Genomic DNA, 19,001 nt, shown 5'->3' on the forward strand with positions numbered 1-19,001 from the left:
GTTAGATGCATTGGCCATGGTTAATTCTCTCTTATTGTACCTGAACAGGTGCCAGAATGTGGTGACTAGGAGATTTTCACAGTAACTTCATTACGGTGTTAATGTAAGCCTTCTTGTGACACTAAGAAATAAACTTTAAGTGATCTTGTGAATTCTGCAGCACTAAAAAAATTCTCAATTTATACCAAATACCTGCTTAGAACGTACATTTAAATATTGTAAATGTAGATGTTTTTGTTAGATGATGCAGATTTAAGATTTCTGCCTCAAATTTGATACTGTTTAAATCTGCATGATAATAATTGATAGATTGTCAATAACGTATACCTTGACAAAAAATTAATTACAATGGCTGAACTGTTACCACCGTTCACAATGGCAAAATTTTCCCATCCCACTGCAGTGAACGGAGGATTGGCTGGGCGCCAAATTCCCTGATCTCAATGCAGCACAAGCCCAGTGAGAATGGCCGGTAAGATCGTGCCCAACATTTTTAAATAAAAACAAACATTGTATAAAAAAGACTGAAACAAAACAAGCACAATTAACTTTATAACTAAGAATGCCATGCACTCAGTTTAACTTCTTACTTCCCCAAGAATATTTTTATACTTTATGATATTTAACAGTTACTTACTTCTGTCAGGACCACTCAGAAGTACTCACCGTCTTCTGGAAACTATTTTAATTCTCCTCAGTTCCAACTATTCTCAGAAGTAGACTTTTATTTACTGCCAATTGACTTTGTATTCCTCCTTGCTTTGTTCTGATTGCCTTCCCAATATTTCCAAGCTTATCTGCTGATTGCTTTCTTTTGCCACAAGACTTTATAAGGATTACTGTAGATTTTTCCTCTACTTTCAAGCTAGGCAGCCTCCCAGCTTCTCTTTCTTCACAAAAGTCAAACTGAGATTAAGCCTCACCCACATTCCACATGGTGAATTTTGAAGTTCGCTTTTACTTTGCTTACAGTGCAGGTATAACTAACTGCCATTAATTTTGGCCATCTTCTCTCAATGTGCTGCAAACTGCAGCCATGATGTCCAAGCTGCAGCTATAAATAGTCTCTCAGCAAACACCCAAATAAATTGAAATCAGAGAACCTCCCTAAGCTCCACCTATCTTCACGATGATGAAACATGCACTGGATTATCTTCAAATAGCCCTGTAGATTAACTAACCCTCAAATAAAATTCTTCCTTTGATGTGATGAAAGAATTGGATTTTACAGCACTTCATGATTTATTGAACACTTTTAAAGTAATTGAGCTCTGACTCATAAAACAGAGGCCTGGATTCTCCCACTCGAGCAGCACAGGGGGCTGGGAGATAACAGTGGAGGACCTTTCGATAGATGCTGGTCGCAAGTCTCCGAGATGCTTTTTTGCAGTGTAATCAACTCTGCACCGATTTCTGGTGCGGAGTTGATTACCATATGGAAATTGTAAGCTAGCAAGCCTGGGACGGTATATTCTGGGCTCATCTCTGAAAGTCGGGCAAGGGGAGTGTCCCTTGGGCAGTGCCAGCCTGGCACTCTGACACTTCCCAAGCAGCAAACTGGCACCACCCATTGGGCACTGGGCAGTGCCAAATGTGTGGGCTTGGCAGTGGGCCAGTTGGGGTGATTGATGTGGCTGCCACGCTGCAAGTGGGATTGGTGAGAGAGGGAGGGAGGAAGCAAGTGGGACTGGCCATGGGGATGGGACTGGGCCTGTTCATTGGGGTGGGGGCGTCAAAGTTGAGGTGGTTGGGGTGATTGGAGCTGGCCTGGTCAGTGGCGGGGGGGAGGGTCCAGGAGGCCAGCGATTGGGGTGGCGAGTTGGAAAGGCTGATGATCAGGGGTGCTTGGAAGGCCAGTGATCATAGGCCAGCGATCAAGGGGCCAGCAAAGGGGGAGGTGGGGCCACGGCGCATGCGATGATCTCCTCACTGACAGATTGGCACAGTGGCCTGCTTGGCACTATGCTGCCAGCCTCTCAGGCAAGAATAGGCCTCGTCTCCTGCTTTCCAGAGTGAATCACACTGAAGCAGTCTGCACTGCTCAGATTGTTGGAAATTCATTCTGGTATGTATGCCCAAAAAGCAGCTGGGAAATACTCTCATTTTCCCACCTGTTGGGCACTTAGTTTTGTTTTGGGAGAATCCCAGCCAAAATCTTCTTTTTTTCCACCTCACTACAAGGATTGCAGACATTATCCCACCTGTTGTCTTATGTTATTAATTTTCTAACTGCTAATTTTTAAGTCAACATAACTTCAATCTTTTAAGTGTAATAGACGACAAGCTTATTTTAATTGTATTTACCCCAGGGCTGCTTTTACCAGTTTCTCAACCAGAACACCATTTCCTACAGCTAAAACTTTAACTTAAAAAAATGTTATGTTCTAAAACACAAGCCATGAACTAGATATTTGCAACATCATAATGTTACTTCTGGAAAGTATTCATTCCCAATTTTTTCTATGACAATGGCTCAATGTAAGCCTTGTTGCATACTTGGGTTAATTTTCAATAAATACAAGGTAAATATTTTCTTGAGTCCCTTTACAATTAAGATTTCTGTTTGTATTTTCATTGCTCATTGGCTCTGTTTCAGTGTCTGGGAGTGATTCATATATATTGAATCCTATGTATTCATCTGTTTAATAAATAACTTCAAACTAAATTACAAATCAAAGTAGAAGCACAAAAACTCTGGATTTTCTACCTGATTAGAAGAACTGCAAAGCTGATGATGTAAAGGTAATGAGGTTATGAACTCACCAAGCCTCCTTAAGCACCACCTTCCAAATCCACAACCAAGGGCAACAGATAATTTGGAACCTCCAAAGGAAGGGTTCCAAAGTATCTGCTGGAAGTTCCCCTCCTGATCACTCACCATCCTGATTTGCAGATATATCACTGTTCCTTCACTGTCGCTGGGTCAAAATCAAGGAATTGTCTCCCTATCAGCACCATGGTTGTACTGCAGTGGGACTGCAGTGATTCAAGAAGACAGCTCACCAGTGCCTTCTCATGGGACGTCAGGGATTGGCAATAAATGCTGGCCTAGCCAGCGAAGCCCACGTTCCATGAATTAATTTTTAAAAAATGAAAACATGGAATATTCTAACTAAAAATGCATGAGCCATTTTGTGGAATTTGTTGCTATTTAAATATATTTGGATACAGATTAACATCCATCCCTATCACTATCAATATGCAAAGTAATGTAAAAATGTCTGGGAAATTGCTTACTGTTTCATTCACTTTCATGAATTAGCTATCATAAATTCTGATGACTGAGATGATCTTTCAAAGGTACAAAGGTAAACATATATTAAATCCATGCTAATTTACTAAAAGTCTGTAATTTATTTAGCAACCTTTTTCCACATTGCAGGTATCATTTAATCTAATGCTTGAAAGTATGGTTGTATTGCTTTCTCTTATAATTTATGACTTTTTGGCTTATATTTGTATAAGACTGTTAAAATAGCATAAAATCAATTGTGTAGTAATGGTATGTGTGATAATTTACTAATTAATCACTTAACTTCCTGCATTTGTGGTTCTGGTGTGTTAAACATGATACACAAACAAAAGCCCAGAACAAAATGAATGTGTATTGGCAAATGAGAATCAGTGGTTACAACAATTTACTATACATGAAAGGAAAATAACATTCATGTGTAAAAAGAAACATACTTTAATGATAAATGGGCAAAAGTGTAATGTTGGATTTAGCAACCAACACACAGGCACAGGTACCAATTCAGCAGTAGCATGGTGCAGTGCACTTTATTCATTCTTTGGGTAGATTTTTGTGATGTTGCGGTGAAAAAGCACTTCTGACTAATTAGCGCGTTACTGAATAATCCTTCTTTCTCCCAGATGGCTGCCTCTGTTTCTGTACTTGCATTGACTCATGAAAAAAGAAACTTGGTTAACTTTATCTCCTCTGGGAAACAGAGGTGGTGAGAGGCCATGATAATGGCAGAGGTGGAACTGGTCAATGTAAATAAAACAGGATGACTGTTTAAATGCAGGTTGCTGGAACTACTATTGAGTTGACGAGAAGGAGAAGAGGACAGGGTGGGACTGTCTGAAGTACCACTGGTTGCACACGTCTAGTTAGCTTATGAAGCTTTGGGCAGATAGCAACGTGTACATAATATATATGAAACTTCAAAGAAAACCAACGGGGACGTTTTATGTCAGATTTCCTGAATGATGCAGTCCATAATGCAAAAAAAAATCAGCTCAGCAACAGTCCCCAAGTTCAGAATTCTGCCATGCTGAAAAAGCATTGAATTTTCCATATGAAAGAAAAGTATGTGTTCTGTAACCATTCCCATTCTAAGGAGGTCGCTACACTTTCTAATTGGGTACTGTATTTCATGTGGAGACATTCTTTCTTTCCATTCAAGATGTGCTTGGACAAATCAATGGCAAATTCACTGTCACAGTCAGATAACCTCTGACAAAAGCCCCATCAATGTTATGGTCCCCCAGTGAAGGCGCCTGGGAATACTTCAGCCTCCCTTCTTACCCGCAACAAAGCTGAACGAAGGGAAAGAAACATACTAGTATCTTGAAGAAAGAAAAATGTTAAGTCTAGCTCTCCCCCTCTGAGACAAACAGTGTGATAGTTGTAGACATTATATAGTATTGATACAAAAGGTTGATAGTTCGTCAGAAGTTGTAAAAGACGGCTCCAATATTTTAGTTCATTCAACCCTACTCCAAAACCCTGCTGCAAACAATCAAATCTCTCCACAGACTATTATTCTTTGCTCATTTCTTTGTCCCAAAAGTTAGCAATCGCATTATTTCTCTATCAAAAGGTCAGTGAGCAAGTACAAGCACCCACAAGTTAGAAGACTATCAATACAAATAGAACAATACAGTAAGTGGGTAAAAGTAGCCTCCCAGACTTACTCAACACACCATCCCATCAAGAAGGAGAAAGCAAACAAAGCAGTTGGTCAAATTGGACTTTGCCAAATGCAATTCTCAGTGTATGTTCAGGCCATTGCATTCCTTTCATACTTAAATCTCTTCCAAGATGCAACTTCTATGTGGAATAAGAAGAGTGCAATCAAGTGGAAATTCAAACATGCTAAAGCCTATTTAAACTAGAGAATCTTGCATTGCAATACAAGTATTTGTGGGGGTTGCTCATATTTCTTTGGCTTTTGTTAACAAGTTCAGATCAACTTTTTATATCTGATTTGGCTTATATCACACTGCATCATTTTACCTTGTTGTTTTGATTACATAATGTATAAAATGTTAAACATTAGTTGTGGGTATGTATTAAAATAGGCATACCACTAGTAGTTTTTAAACTTTCCCTACTCACAGCACTGGATGGTGATTGTGAAATTATTTTCTTGTGAGTATATAATTTGAGTATTTATGGAGACAAGTTTAACAGGGAATGGTGTCTCAGGGCAGTTTGTATGAGCACAGGATGTTGTGGAGAATTTGTACTAGGATGCCATTGGGCAACTTGATACTAATGAATTCTCGAAAAGGTTTGTGGCAGTAAAGAAGATTAACCCTGCATTTAATCTTCTACATGCAAGAGACAGTTCCTTACAAAAATATTAAGTATCTCTTCCTGCTGGTTATGACTTTTAACTGATCGAATACAATTCCCTTTTGTAAAGTTGACAAACTGTATTGTTTCCCACTCATCATCCTGCTTCAATTTGCATTAAATTACTTTTTATTTCAGCTTTCCAGTTCCAGTTCAATTGAACAATTTCACGGCTTCGTTACTATCATACATAATTGAAGTTCACATGAGTAATGGATTTACAGTCAAACGTATTACCAAGGCCCCTGAATGAGAATAAATTGCATCAGTGAAGACAATATTAACTTCATCAAATGTTTTTTTATGACCAATTTAACATTTTATGCAAAAATTCTATTATCATCTTAGTTTAAATCTTCAAAGAGAGGAACATTTCAAAGTTGGACAATCATGTCTGATAGTTGCCCTGTTGGTAGCATCAAAGAGTTGGGAGAGAAGTTTAAGCATGTTTGAAAGAGAATGCTGCTAACGTAGGGAATGTCATTATACTAACAACACAGCAATAACTACTTTGAGAGAGTGCAGCTCTATGTCACAACCTGCTGTTTTTCTCGTGATATGCAAAGTTGCATTCATACAATGCCTGTCATAACCTCAGAACATCTCAAAACACTTTCATCAAATGCTTTTGTGATGCAGGCACGGTTGTAGTGGTAGGAAAAGCAGAAGCCAATTTTCACACATCAAGGTCCTGCAGAGTCATGAGGCAAATAACTAGAAAATCTGATTTTGGTTGTTGGTTAATGGATCAATGTTGGCCATGGCACCCAGGAAACATTTATATCCATCTAAGGAGACATTGAGGCTCTGTTCAACTTCACATACTAAAGATGCTGGCCAGAAATTTCTGCCTCTGTCTTTGGTGGGTGGTGGGGGCGAAGAATCCAACGTGAGTCCCCAAATGACTTTTAGACTAGCAGGATTCCCTGGTGATTGTCCCTGCCCCTGCCAATGCCATGAAAGTAAGAAGTGTCACAACACCAGGTTAAAGTCCAACAAGTTTATTTGTTAGCAAATGCCACTAGCTTTCAAGGAGCAGCGTTCCAAAAGTTAGTGGTGTTGCTACCAAATAAACCTGTTGGACTTTAACCTGGTGTTGTGAGACTTCTTACTGTGTTTACCACAATCCAACGCTGGCATCTCCACACCATGAATGCCATGAAAGGTCAGGAAAACCATTACCATACATTTAAATACCATTAGTGGACTTCCCTGCTGTCTTATCCTTCCACGTTAGGTATAGCCCCCCACCGACATGACATCATGTCAGCAAGATTTACAACAGGTCCTGATAAATGGGAACTTGGCAAAGAGAACCTCCTGGGATCATTCAGGTAAGTACAGCCCTCAGGCTGGAGAGGGTCATGCCAAGGCAGTGTTTAAGCACAGCCCCCTGTCAGGAATCAGTGTCAGGGGTCATTATCAGGGGGCACTGTCAAGGGCGAGATTTGTGAGGTGGGGGGGTGTTTTATTTCTGTGGGGACATCCTTTTCTTGATTTTTACTACTTTCAGATTGGGGAGCCCATTAAGAAGAACTCCCAATCAGTTAGGAGCCAAGATTGTTCCCGTTCCTGCAGTATGAGGTCAATGGGTCCCTTCCTTTTTTGTCAACGTGCTTGAAAATTTGGTGTGAAAAGTCAGCAAAGCATCTAGTAGTTTGCCCTCTGCTTTTTTGCTCAAGACAATAGTTTGAAAAAGAATGAGAAAATTCCACCCAATACCTCTGAAAGCAGTCTTGCTGGGAAAGGAATTTTGGGATTCTGATCCCATGACAGTGAAGGAATTGTTAAATAGTTCAAAATCAGGATGGTGTATGATTTGGAGGGGAACTTATAAATGGTGGTATTTCCATGAAAGCCTGCTGCCCTTGTGCTATGAGGTGTTAGAGCTTAAAAGGTTTGTAAGGTGTAGTTAAAGGAGCCTTAGTGAGCTATTGTAGTGCATCTTGTATACGGTACACACTACTACCACTGTGCATCAGTGGTAGAGGGAGTGAATATTTAAGTTGGTGGAAGAGGTGCCAATCAAGCAGATTACTTTGTCATAGTTAGGGAAAAGTTTCTTGAGTGTTGTTGCAGCTGCACCATCCAGGCAAATGGAAAGTTTTCCATCACACTCCTGACTTGTGCCATGTAGATGGTGGATGAGCTTTGGGGTGACAGGAGATGAATTGTTTGCTGCAGGATTCCCAGCTTCTGACTTGTTCTTGTAACAACAATATTTATATGACTGCTCCAATTCACTTTCTTTTCAATGATAACCCCAAGAATTTTGATTGTCGGGGAATCAGTGATGGTAATGCCATTGAATGTCAAGAGGAGATAGTTAGAAACTCTATTCTTGGAGATAATTATTGTGGACTATGTGGTGCAAATGTTACTTTCCACTTATCAGCTCAAACCTAAATGTTCTTTAGATCTTGCCCACCTGCCATCTTGCCTTCTTACCTCACTCATCCGACCCACTTACCTCATCCACCTACTCACCTACACACTGTCCCATTCACTCGCCCATTCAGTTGTACCCTGAAAAGCCTTGGAACCTTTAAGCATTTACCAGAATACAGCAGCTAGTGTTGTTAAAAAGGAAGTGGGAATTCTGTCCTGATGCCCTTTGCTTCTCCCTGCATGTGTTTCTGTGCTGAGGGGAGTTCCTCTGCATTGTGGATCAAAGCTTTGACCAGGAAAATCATATCCAGGTAAGAGAGTAATTTTTTGTCTGATCGGCATTGGACAAAGTTGCTCTAATATTGATTGGAAAATGTGGGCATTATAATGGAGAGAAGGTCATTGATGAAAGAGCTGAAGATGGCTGAGCCTAGGGAGCTAATCCTGAGACTGACTTGATTCACCTCTAACAACCACAACCATCTTTCTTTGTGCTATGTATAACACCAGCCAGTGGAGAGTTTACCCCAATTCCCATTAACTTTAATTCTGCAAGAGCTTCTTAACACAGCACTCAGTCAAATGCTGCTTTGATATCAAGAGCAGCTACTCTCAGCTCTCCTCTTGAGTTCAGTTCTTTTGTCTGCATTTGGACCAAGGCTGTAATGAGGTCAGAAGGCAAGTGGCCCTAGCGGAACTATTCAATTGTGTACACCCTTAGAGCAGAATCTAATCCTCAGCCAATTTCAAATACACATACATCCTGCAAGAGATCTGGGCAACAATCAGATAGAAACTGATCACTGTTAACCTTGTCACCTCAGAAGATGAAGCTTAGTCTCATCACCTGAAAGAGTAGCCAATTCATCAATATTCCAATAAGTCAAAAACAGAAGTGATCACCCTCAGCCAGGGAATGGAAGGTAGCAAACTAAAGAAAGAAGAGAGAATTGTTTTATTTAAAAAGCGAAAGATCTTTGATGCTATTTCCATAATCGAAAAGTTGACCCTTTTGTGTAATAAGAACATAAGAACATAAGAAATAGGAGCAAGAGTAGGCCATCTAGCCCTTCGAGCCTGCCCCGCCATTCAATAAGATCATGGCTGATCTATCGTGGCTCAGTTCCACATTCCCACCCTCTCCCCATAACCCTTAATCCCCTCTCTTATCAAAAACCCATCAACCCATGTCTTAAAAATATTTAGCGAGGCAGCCTCCACCACTTCAACGGGCAGAGAATTCCAGAGATTCACCACCCTTTGAGTGAAGAAGTTCCTCCTCAACTCCGTTCTAAACCGCCTCCCCTTTATCTTGAGGCTGTGCCCCCTAGTCCTACTGTCCTTTCTGAGCGGGAAGAGTCTCTCCACCTCTATCCTATCCATCCCATTCATCATCTTATATGTCTCAATGAGATCTCCCCTCATTCTTCTAAACTCTAACGAGTACAAGCCTAGTTTATTCAGCCTCTCCTCATAGCTCAACCCCCCCAAGTTTTTAATTGAACTTGTTGGCCAAGAGGGCACTGTGATAGTCAGTAACAGAGAGAAGGTGAGGTAGGAGATTGGTGTGAATGAGAAGCTAGAATTGTGTCCAACGGTATTGCAGTCAGATGAGTCAAAAATAGTCCAAACAGGACACAGATGGTGCTGGCGCTTTCCTCAGCTACTCAGCATATCTCTGGTGGCAAGGACTGTACCTTCAAGATTGTGAGGCAACACAGCGTACAGCACACCCTAACAAATCTAGACACACGTTCTGACAAGTATGGAATGGCTTCTCCACTGTTTAAGCACTCCAGGCACTGACGCAATCACAGTTATGGCTTTCGTTATATGCACACTGCCCATGTGAGTGTGGGTTACAGATTCATAATCCAGCTGGTCAGTTGACAGCCTTCACCACCCAGTAGGCACCATCTGGTTTGTTACAGAGGCTCAAATGTAGATAGCACAGAGGGCTGCCACAGAATGAAGGAATCATGACTGCTGTCAGGTTATGGAGTAGTGGCATAGAACCAGAGAATCCCTGGAGGAGGCCATTCAGCCCACTGAGTCTGCATCAATCTCCAAAAGGACTGTCACATAAGAGTGGATTGGGCACAGACACTACCAATAATATCCTCCCCATACCAAGGCTGCAGTTCTGACTGGAACAGGTGGCAGATGTCAGCGAAACAGAGACTTCTGAGATTCCATTCCTGTTCCTCACCAAGACTGAGTTTAGATGGATGCTCCATGTGGATCCCAGGTGAATATGACATTCTGTCCAGTATCCCTTTCCCTGCTGCCCTCCTCCTCCTCCTTTCAGCAGCTTGGCCTGCTCTGTGTGCCCTCCACTCATTCGTCCCATCGTGTGGTAAGCAAGGGCAATGGCGGGCACTGCACATAGTAGGAAAGCAAGTGCTGTGAGAAGAACCCCTGAAGTCAGAGCCAAGTCGTTCAGGACTTGCCACATCACCCACTGTCCACTTTAGCAAGACTGAACAGTAGTCAAAACCACCAAGCACTCTTACAAACTGAATAATAGCCTGTCAAAATCAATCAGCAAATGACACAAAAGTATTGGATAATCCCTTCAAATGGTGTCTGGTGGGCGTCCTTCCTCCCGCTGAGAGGATTAAAGAGTGCTTGAGGTGGTGTCTTACGACCAAATAAGGCATCAAATTAGTGTTAGCCACTGAAAGGCATCATGATCTGTTTACTCAGCATACCTCTGTTGCACCTGTCCCTGTGTCCACATTACCACCCTCACCAAAATACCATCCATAGAACCATAGAACCCCAAGAGCGCAGAGGCCATTCGGCCCATCAGATCTCCACATCGAAAGAACATGTTACCCAGGCCCAACAACCCACTCTATTCCCATAACTCTAGGCATTTCCCATGACTAATCCACACAACCCACACATCCCTGGATACTAAGGGGCAATTTCACCATGGCCAAACCACCTAACCTACATACCTTGGGACTTGATGTGGAGTTGCTGGCGTTGGACTGGGGTGGGCACAGTAAGTAGTTTCACAACACCAGGTTAAAGTCCAAAAGATCTATTTGATAGCATGAGCTGTCAGAGTGTTGCCCCTTCATTAGATGAGTGACCTTGGGACACTAAGGTGCAATTTAACAGGGCCAAGCCACCTAACCTACCTATCTTTGGTCTGTGGGAGGAAACCGAAGCTCCCAGAGGAAACCCAGGCAGACACATGGAGACCGTACGAACTTCACACAGAGTCACCCAGAATCGAACCCGGGTCCCTGGCACTATGAGGCATCCAGCATAAGCTTCGCCAGGAGTGTGCAGGCGCAACACATTCTCGAACCCAAGTGGCATATATTGCACCAAAAACACAGATGAAGACACAACTGAATTTTGCAACAGATTATTTTGCTGTAACCACAGTGAACAAAACACACACAGTGTAGCAGGATGAAAGTTTCATTACACAAATATGGTGCATTAAGTACTGGGAACTGTACGTACCACAAACTATTACTTGAACTGGATTGAAATCCAACAAAAATAGAATTGGTTTCAAAATAGTAGCAGCACCAGTGCAGCAAGACTGAAGGTGGTGAAGCTATGAAGTTGTTTTCTCTGCAATCTAAATGAGCCAGAAAATTCTAATAGAAGGAATTTTGAATGGAAACTTCCATAGGCCGGTATCCACCAGGTAATGTCAAGGATTTGGTTCCTTATCAGATGCAATTGCCCAACCTAGGACCATAGAAAAGTTACAGCACAGAAGGAGTCCATTTCTCCCCTCTTGTTCATGCCAGCCTGGAGACTTCAAAGTGCCCTTTCTAATCCCACCTTCCTGCACCCAGCCCATCGCCCTGTAGTTTACGGCACTTAAGGTGCAAATCCAGGTACTTTTATTTAAAGAGAGTTTAGAGTCTCTTCTCCCACCACCAACTCCGCCAGCGAGTTCGAGACACTCACCACCCTCTGCGTAAAAATGTTTTTACTCATGTCCCCTTTACATCTACTGCCACTTTATCTTGAATCTATGACTCTGGTAGTAGAAGTCTCTACCAAGGGGCAGCACGGTGGCACAGTGGTTAGCACTGATGCCTCACAGCACCAGGGACCCAGGTTCAATTCCAGTCTCAGGTAACTGTCTATGCAGAGTCTGCACATTCTCCCCTTGTCTGTGTGGGTTTCCTCCTACTGTCCAAAGATGTGTGGGTTAGGTTGGTGCAACATCTTCATATTAGATTATTAATTAATAACAATTAACAGAATATTTATCTTAAGAGCAGAAAAAGACTTTTAAAAACCTTAGTATTTTCATTTTCTTTGGATCATTACATCTGAAATTGAACAAAATGGTAGACTGTGAAAAGGCGACACTGCTTACCCAGTTGGGTTCACAAGATCTGTCTGGACAATTTTCCTCTTTGTCCTGTAGAAGTGTCATATGCCTTACTTCTAATTGTACCTCAAGGTCTTCAATGTTTCAAAACGTCATTGTTCATCGAGCCAAGTTGCATTTTATTTACCTTAGCAAGTTAACAAACTTGAATGTGTAAAAGGTTAGCCTCAAAGTTCCAAAAAGCTTTAATACTCATCAGCTTCTAACCACATCCCTAGTATTCCTCTGCTGGCCCTACACAAAGAAGCTTTTCATACCTTCACTTTCAATTCCCATAATTATTTTTAAAAGCTGAGATCCTCCCTGCAAACAAGTTGAGCTCCTTTAGATATCCTGCTCATCAACCTAAAAACACAGAACAGCCCAGCGAGTCCTTCTTTCAATCCTATCCAATGGCTCAGTGCCTTCTATTTTATAACTATACAGTAACCAGAAACCGAAAACAATATTCCAGTCGTGGTTTCATTAATGTTTTATAGAGTATCAGTATCAAGTTCTGGGATTCTCTTCATTTCTGTAGATTCTCCACTTTATAACATTAATCTTTGCAATTGCTGAATTGCAATACGCTAAAGGTTTTAACTATCCTTATTTTCTAATTACTTCACTAACAAATAAAATCCCATGGTTTAAACTATTAGATTTTCATTAACAATATTTTCAATGTTATTTTGAAATAGACTTTGCAATAAACCGTTTTGAATTATTTGGTGTGACAAAAACATAGAAACATAGAATCTAGAAGCAGGAGTAGGCCATCCTGCCCTTCAAGCCTGCTCCACCATTCATTTTGATCATGACTAATCATCGAATTCAATATCGTGATCCCCCCCTACCTCTCATATTCCTAGATCCCTTTAGCCTCAAGGGCTATATCTGATTTCTTCTTGAAATCAGACAAAGTTTTGGCCTCAACTACATTTTCTGTGATGGTGAATTCCACACATTCAGCAGCCTCTGGGTGAAGAAATTTCTCCTCACCCCAGTTCTAAAAGGTTTACTGCTTATCCTGAAACCTAGTTTTGGACTCCCCTATCATTGGGAACATTCTTTTTGAACCTGTCTAACCCTATTAGAATTTTATAAGTTTCAATGAGGTCCCCTCCCACTCTTCTAAACTCCAGTGTATATAATCCTAACCAATTTAGTCTCTCTTCATATGACAGACCTGCCATCCCAGGAATCAGCCTGGTAAAACTTTGCTGTACTCCCTCTATAGCAAGGACATAGAGCATCATTTCCAACGTAGTAATATTCCCTCAAGTACATTGGTAATGAAGTTTATGACTGTGTTGTGTGTTTTTGAACACAACAGTCTGGCAATATTTTCAGTGCAACGATCTAGCAAAGATGAAGATGCAAGAAGAGAGAGAGCCTGCTGCAGTTGTAAATGCGCCTAGTTTGGGGGCGTTTAAGAGATTGGTGGATAGGTTTATGGACGAAAAAGGAGTGGTTTAGATTAGTGGGTCAATGTTTTTTTTTAAAAATAAGACTGGTCGGCGCAACATTGTGGGCCGAAGGGCCTGTTCCGCGCTGTAATGTTCTATGTTCTATGTTCTATGTAAATATGACTTGTTTTGATAACCAAAAGGAAGACAAAGCTTTTAAAAGGACCGAGACATGCATTTATTTTGCTGATTCTTAAATAAAAGTACAGCCAACAATTGTCCTGCAAACATCAGTAAAAAAATTAACTGGCTCTTTGAAGAATAGGATTTTTATTTTCCGAAACTGTTTGGACCTTGGTTCAATTGATTTCAGAAATCTGGCACAACAACATTCTTGGTTTGCTTATATTTTAAGGAGAACATCCTGAGCAGCGAATTGGTATTGAGCACATCAGGAGTAAAATATAAAGAAGGAACATGTTGGGGTGCATTTTCATTAACCTCACCCCCACAACCCCACCCCACCCCTTTCATGAGATTCAAATCTCAGTTAGTGTTCCAGACACTCCCCAGAGAAAAGGAAGAAAAATTGAAAGAAGTGTCATCAATAGGCCCCATTGTGACTTTCTTGGCAGCGAATATAGAAGAATAATGAAAGGTAAAAACGAAGCTAGAGATTTATTACAAATTGCCTTGAACTGCCACTCACATTTTCAAGGTTGAAAAAGATGTCTGGACTCAATGGGCCGAATGGCCTCCGGTACCATAAAAACACGATGACTCCATGACAAGGAAACTTAGTTAGCTGAAACTTTCTGAAAGCTCTCATATAGGTTGTGCTTTGGGGTTATCCCATGATGTAAATTCTATATTGGTTTCAATGCAAGAACAGACTTTGACCACCTGCAAACTGGCTTATACAATATGTTGTTATAACATGGGAGTTCAGCCATAGTAGTAGCAGCAGCAATAGGAGAGAAGAAAGGACTAGTCTTCCCAGAATATTTTGCCTATTTTCTAGTTTGCTGTATCACTACTGATGTTGGTTAAAGTCAATCTCTTTGGAGATTTCAGGTGGTCAGCTCAGATGTTTATTGAGGCAACTCTGAATTACACTGTGACAGGACAATGATCTTATTTACTTTAGTGCAAGTTTCAGTCCAGTATTCCACCCACAAATACCTTTGACTATTATAAAAGGGTTGCAGGCTATTTGTCTTAATTTCACTGGCTCCACTCTGGATGTCACTGCAGCTCACAAAACCCAGCAGTACATCTGCTTGAAATGGCCAAACCTCTGCTGTCTATTGTTGATGGGTTCCAAGTACTTGAGATGTGCTTGAGAAAAACTTCTGCTTTTCTATGACAAGCCTAATCCAAAATAGGTTACCAATAAAAATAATGAGAAAGGCGACTAAACTTTAGCAGGTACAAAAGCAAGGATTAAATCTTACTTAAGAAGCACAAGGATAAAAGGAAAAGTACAAAGAATGAAGAAGGAATGCAATTTTCCGAGTAAGCATCCAAATGCAAAGAGAATGTATTAGAAAATTTCAGTTCAATTGAAAACCAGTTTATCTTTTCAGGATTTTCAGCAAAAATTAGGATTGACCATTTCCTATCTATCAAAATGCAATTAAATAGTTGACTTTTATTTTGGGAAGAAATGGTATGTGACAGTACATTTAGCATGAAATATTCTGTGATGTATTCATCAGAGCAAGGGCACTTGGTAGGTAGATATTAGGAGGATGTTTCCGCTTATGTGGAAGACGACAACTAAGGCACACAGTTTAAGAACAAGAGATGTCCCTTTTAAGACTAAGAGGAGAAATTTTCTCTCTTTGGAATTCTCAGTGGTCATTGAATTCATTCAACGCAGAGTTAGGAAGGTTTTACACAGAAAGGGAAGTCAAGGGTCATGGGCAGAAGATAGAAAAGTAGAGTTGAGACTACAACCAGATCAACCATGATTGTATTGAATGTTGGGCAAACTCCTGCCCCTAACTCCTATATCATAGAATCCTTACAGTGCAGAAGGAGGCCATGTGGCCCATCAAATCTGCACCAACCACAATCCCACCCAGGCCCTATCCCCATAACCCCACATATTTACCCTGCTAGTCCCCCTGACTCTAAGGGACAACTTATCATGGCCAATCAACTTAACCCTCACATCATTGGACTATGGGAGCAGCACCTGAAGAGAACCCACACAGACACAGCGAGAATATTCAGACTCCATACAGTGGCCCAAGGCCGGAATTGAACCTGGGTCCTTGGCGCTGTGAGGCAGCAGCGCTAACCACTGAGCCAACGTGCTGCCCTTATCCACTATATCCTTGTCTTCTGCTGCAAATGTTATGAATTGCAATACAGCTGGAATAAGTTGTGCCACAGTCTAAAGTGTCATCCCTCATTGGAATTTCGAGTAGAAAGCTGGACAACTGAAGCAAAAAGGTGCGTTTGGTATTCAAAATGGTCAACACAACATCTAATCGAAGATCTGTATTTTTCACTTAATGCTACCTTTCTTAAAACTCCATTATCAGAGCAAAAATAAACTTCTGCAGCATGAACAATAGGATGGAAAAACCAGAGATCAGAACAATTTTGGACCGGAGTTTGTAACTGATGGCCCTTTTCTTTAATTTTCTTCTTTTCTGCCATGCATGTCAATCTTAAAGAAACCAATAAAACACAAATGCCTTAAGTAGCTTGGTATAGTTGCAGAGACTCAAATAAACTTATCACAGTACTCTGTCAAATTGTTGCATACAATTTAAATTGTTGATGACTTTTGGCGTTATGTCCACTCTACTGACATGCCTTGGATTTTGCATTCATTCATAAATATTTAAAGCAGGAAACCTCATCCCAGAAAACACCCAATTGTCTTGCAAAATACAGATGGCACAACATTAGTCATATGGATGAGTTGAAACAATATTTGACTCTCTGAAGAGGCTTTGAACACGCTTACTCAGTTGAATAGGAGAAAGATTTGAATTGTGAGTCTGACTGTGACCTACAATTTCAAGCCTACCCAAGGACTAATGCTGAATTATGAGTCGCCACCACTTTGCCCTTGAATCCACAACGAACTGCTCAACCCAAACTCACACGCAGGGCCATTTATCAAAAAGGACATTTCCATCGCGGCCTGGGCTGGGTTTGAACCCAAGCGGCAGAGGTGAAAGAATAAGGTTCAGCAGAGTTCATTCACCACCTGCCAGTTTTAATTCCTCTGCAGCACCCCTCCACCCGCTCCCATCCTCCAATCGTTTTGATTCAAGCTTGGCTTAAGAAAATAAGAGCATTGGGGTGAGTAGCTACATAACTGACTGTAGAAATGGTTTGTTTAATGCGTCCCACAGTCCAAAAAGACCCGAGTTCAGCCATACACGGTGAGATGTGCAGCACTGACCGAGAATAAGAGCTTTTTCCGCGGCAGGCCCGCCGATTGCAACATTGGATCCCCTTTTTTGAAAAACAAAATCTGTGTGGGACATTTTTTTTTCTTTGTTCTTTCAATCGCTCTCCGACTCTGGCTTCACTACCCATGAAGAACAGCCCCAGAGTAATCAACTGTCCTTAACAGGCGCTGACAAGAGTCTAATGAAGAACAAAGAGATGTAAAGAGAACTGGGGTCTGTAACAGAATAGTAGGGGACAATGACTGTGACAAATGTCATTTAGGTTGCTGTTTTATTTGTCTGATCAGCCGTCCTTCTGTCCACCTGCACCAATTTCTCAATTTCAAAATATCCTTCACCTGAACACAGATTAAACACCAGGAGATATTTGCTCTTCAAGAGGCAAAGCCATAGGAACTGCCTCTGACAGCTGCCCAGAGAAGTTATGAAGGTTTACTAGGGCACGATCAAGAATGAAAGGTGAGGTTTAATATGAGATAGAGACAGAAGCTATCCTGCAAGCTTACAGAAACTGCAGAGGCAAAATAATTTGCCTATCTCTGAACTGTTAAAAAAACCCTTTAAAATTCTCCCCCACGTTTTTTTTTTAATTTAGGATTTCAATTCAGCTGCCGGAACCTCGTGGACATGTCCCGATAAGAGGAGTTGAGATTACTGATGCCCCCCTCGGTTCACCTCCCGTCTTGTCATTGAAATTGGACAAGGAGATTGTCCATTCGGCCGTGTCCACACACACACACAATCACACACACAATCGCCAGCTACCAGCATTAGTAAAATGGTCAATTGAAGATTCAATAAAGATTCGGCAGCAGCCTGGATTTTCAGTGTTCCCATTACAGCGGAATGCACTGTCTGTCTGTGTGCTGAACCTTTTCTGTTCAGCCTTGAGAATATATTCCAAGCCCCTGAACACTGAAACGCTTTACAAAATCTCTCCGGGCGAATGTCACGGGGAAATGTGACTTTCACTCCGTTTTTATTTTGTTAAATTAGATAAAGACAGAACGCAGATCTGACAACTCACCCACTTGGCAGATACAAAGGATTGCAAGGATCCAGAAAGACCGGGGCAGCATGTCCACGGAGCCTGGTCCGCCGGCAACTTGTTGGCTTTTGGTGACAGATTAAGTCCTTTCTGGTGCAGAGGTTGTTGTTATTTTCTCCGAGCGTTTACAACAGGGGGGAGCCGTGCATGGAGCCGGTGCTTGAACTGTTGTGGGACACGGCAGCCAAGTGGCTGGAAGCCGCCTTCACCGTGAGTGACTCCAGAGAGAGTGAGAAAGGCTGGGCACAGCAACTCAGTGTAACAGTGAGTCTGGGTGTGGGTGTGTGTGTGTGTGTGTGTGTGAGAGAGAGAGAGAGAGGCTGAGTGGGAGACTCTCAATGTGAATGTGGGTACTTGCCTATCTATTTCTGTGACAGCCTCTCTCAGCCATTGAATGTGGACACCTCACTCAGTGAGTGAATGTGGGAGAGTCTGTGCGAAGCCTGAGCTGTCAACTTTGTGCCTGAATGTGATCTGCCTTACTCTTGTGTGTGAGAATTTCAGCTGCCTTTGTACCGGGAGGTTAGTGCCTGTCAGCCAGCTCCTTAACATTAACCCAACTCCCTTATCGCATGATTGGAATTGGAGATCGCTATTTCACTGGCTCCACCATTGCTTACAATTAAGGAGGATCGGCGGTGGGTGGGGGAGAGGGCGGGGGGGAGAGGGGGTGGAAGGTGAGCAGTATCCGGAATCCAATTCAGAAAAGTGACACTACCAAAACAGACAAGTGACCCTTGTATGTGGATTTCAGGATCCACCTTCATACAAGTGCGGTGGA

At 41.7% G+C, this 19,001-nt stretch overlaps 1 protein-coding gene across 4 annotated transcripts in view; it reads right to left on the reverse strand.

Moving 5' to 3' along the window:
* Positions 1–18,785, reverse strand: part of ptprz1a (protein tyrosine phosphatase receptor type Z1a) — a 231,950-nt gene extending 213,165 nt beyond the window's left edge. For 2 of the 4 annotated variants that reach the window (XM_080190809.1, XM_080190808.1), the window contains exon 1: positions 18,200–18,780. In XM_080190809.1, the coding sequence (XP_080046935.1) occupies positions 18,200–18,251 (52 nt within the window). In that variant the 5' untranslated portion in view covers positions 18,252–18,780. Of the gene's footprint in view, positions 1–18,199 lie in introns of all 4 variants that reach the window. The other 2 variants (XM_080190807.1, XM_080190810.1) reach the window with 2 other exon arrangements.
* Between the last annotated feature and the right edge of the window lie 216 nt (positions 18,786–19,001).

The sequence above is a fragment of the Carcharhinus amblyrhynchos genome, chromosome 6 (genome assembly GCF_965287045.1).
Source record: "Carcharhinus amblyrhynchos chromosome 6, sCarAmb.v2.hapA, whole genome shotgun sequence".
Taxonomy (NCBI): domain Eukaryota; kingdom Metazoa; phylum Chordata; class Chondrichthyes; order Carcharhiniformes; family Carcharhinidae; genus Carcharhinus; species Carcharhinus amblyrhynchos.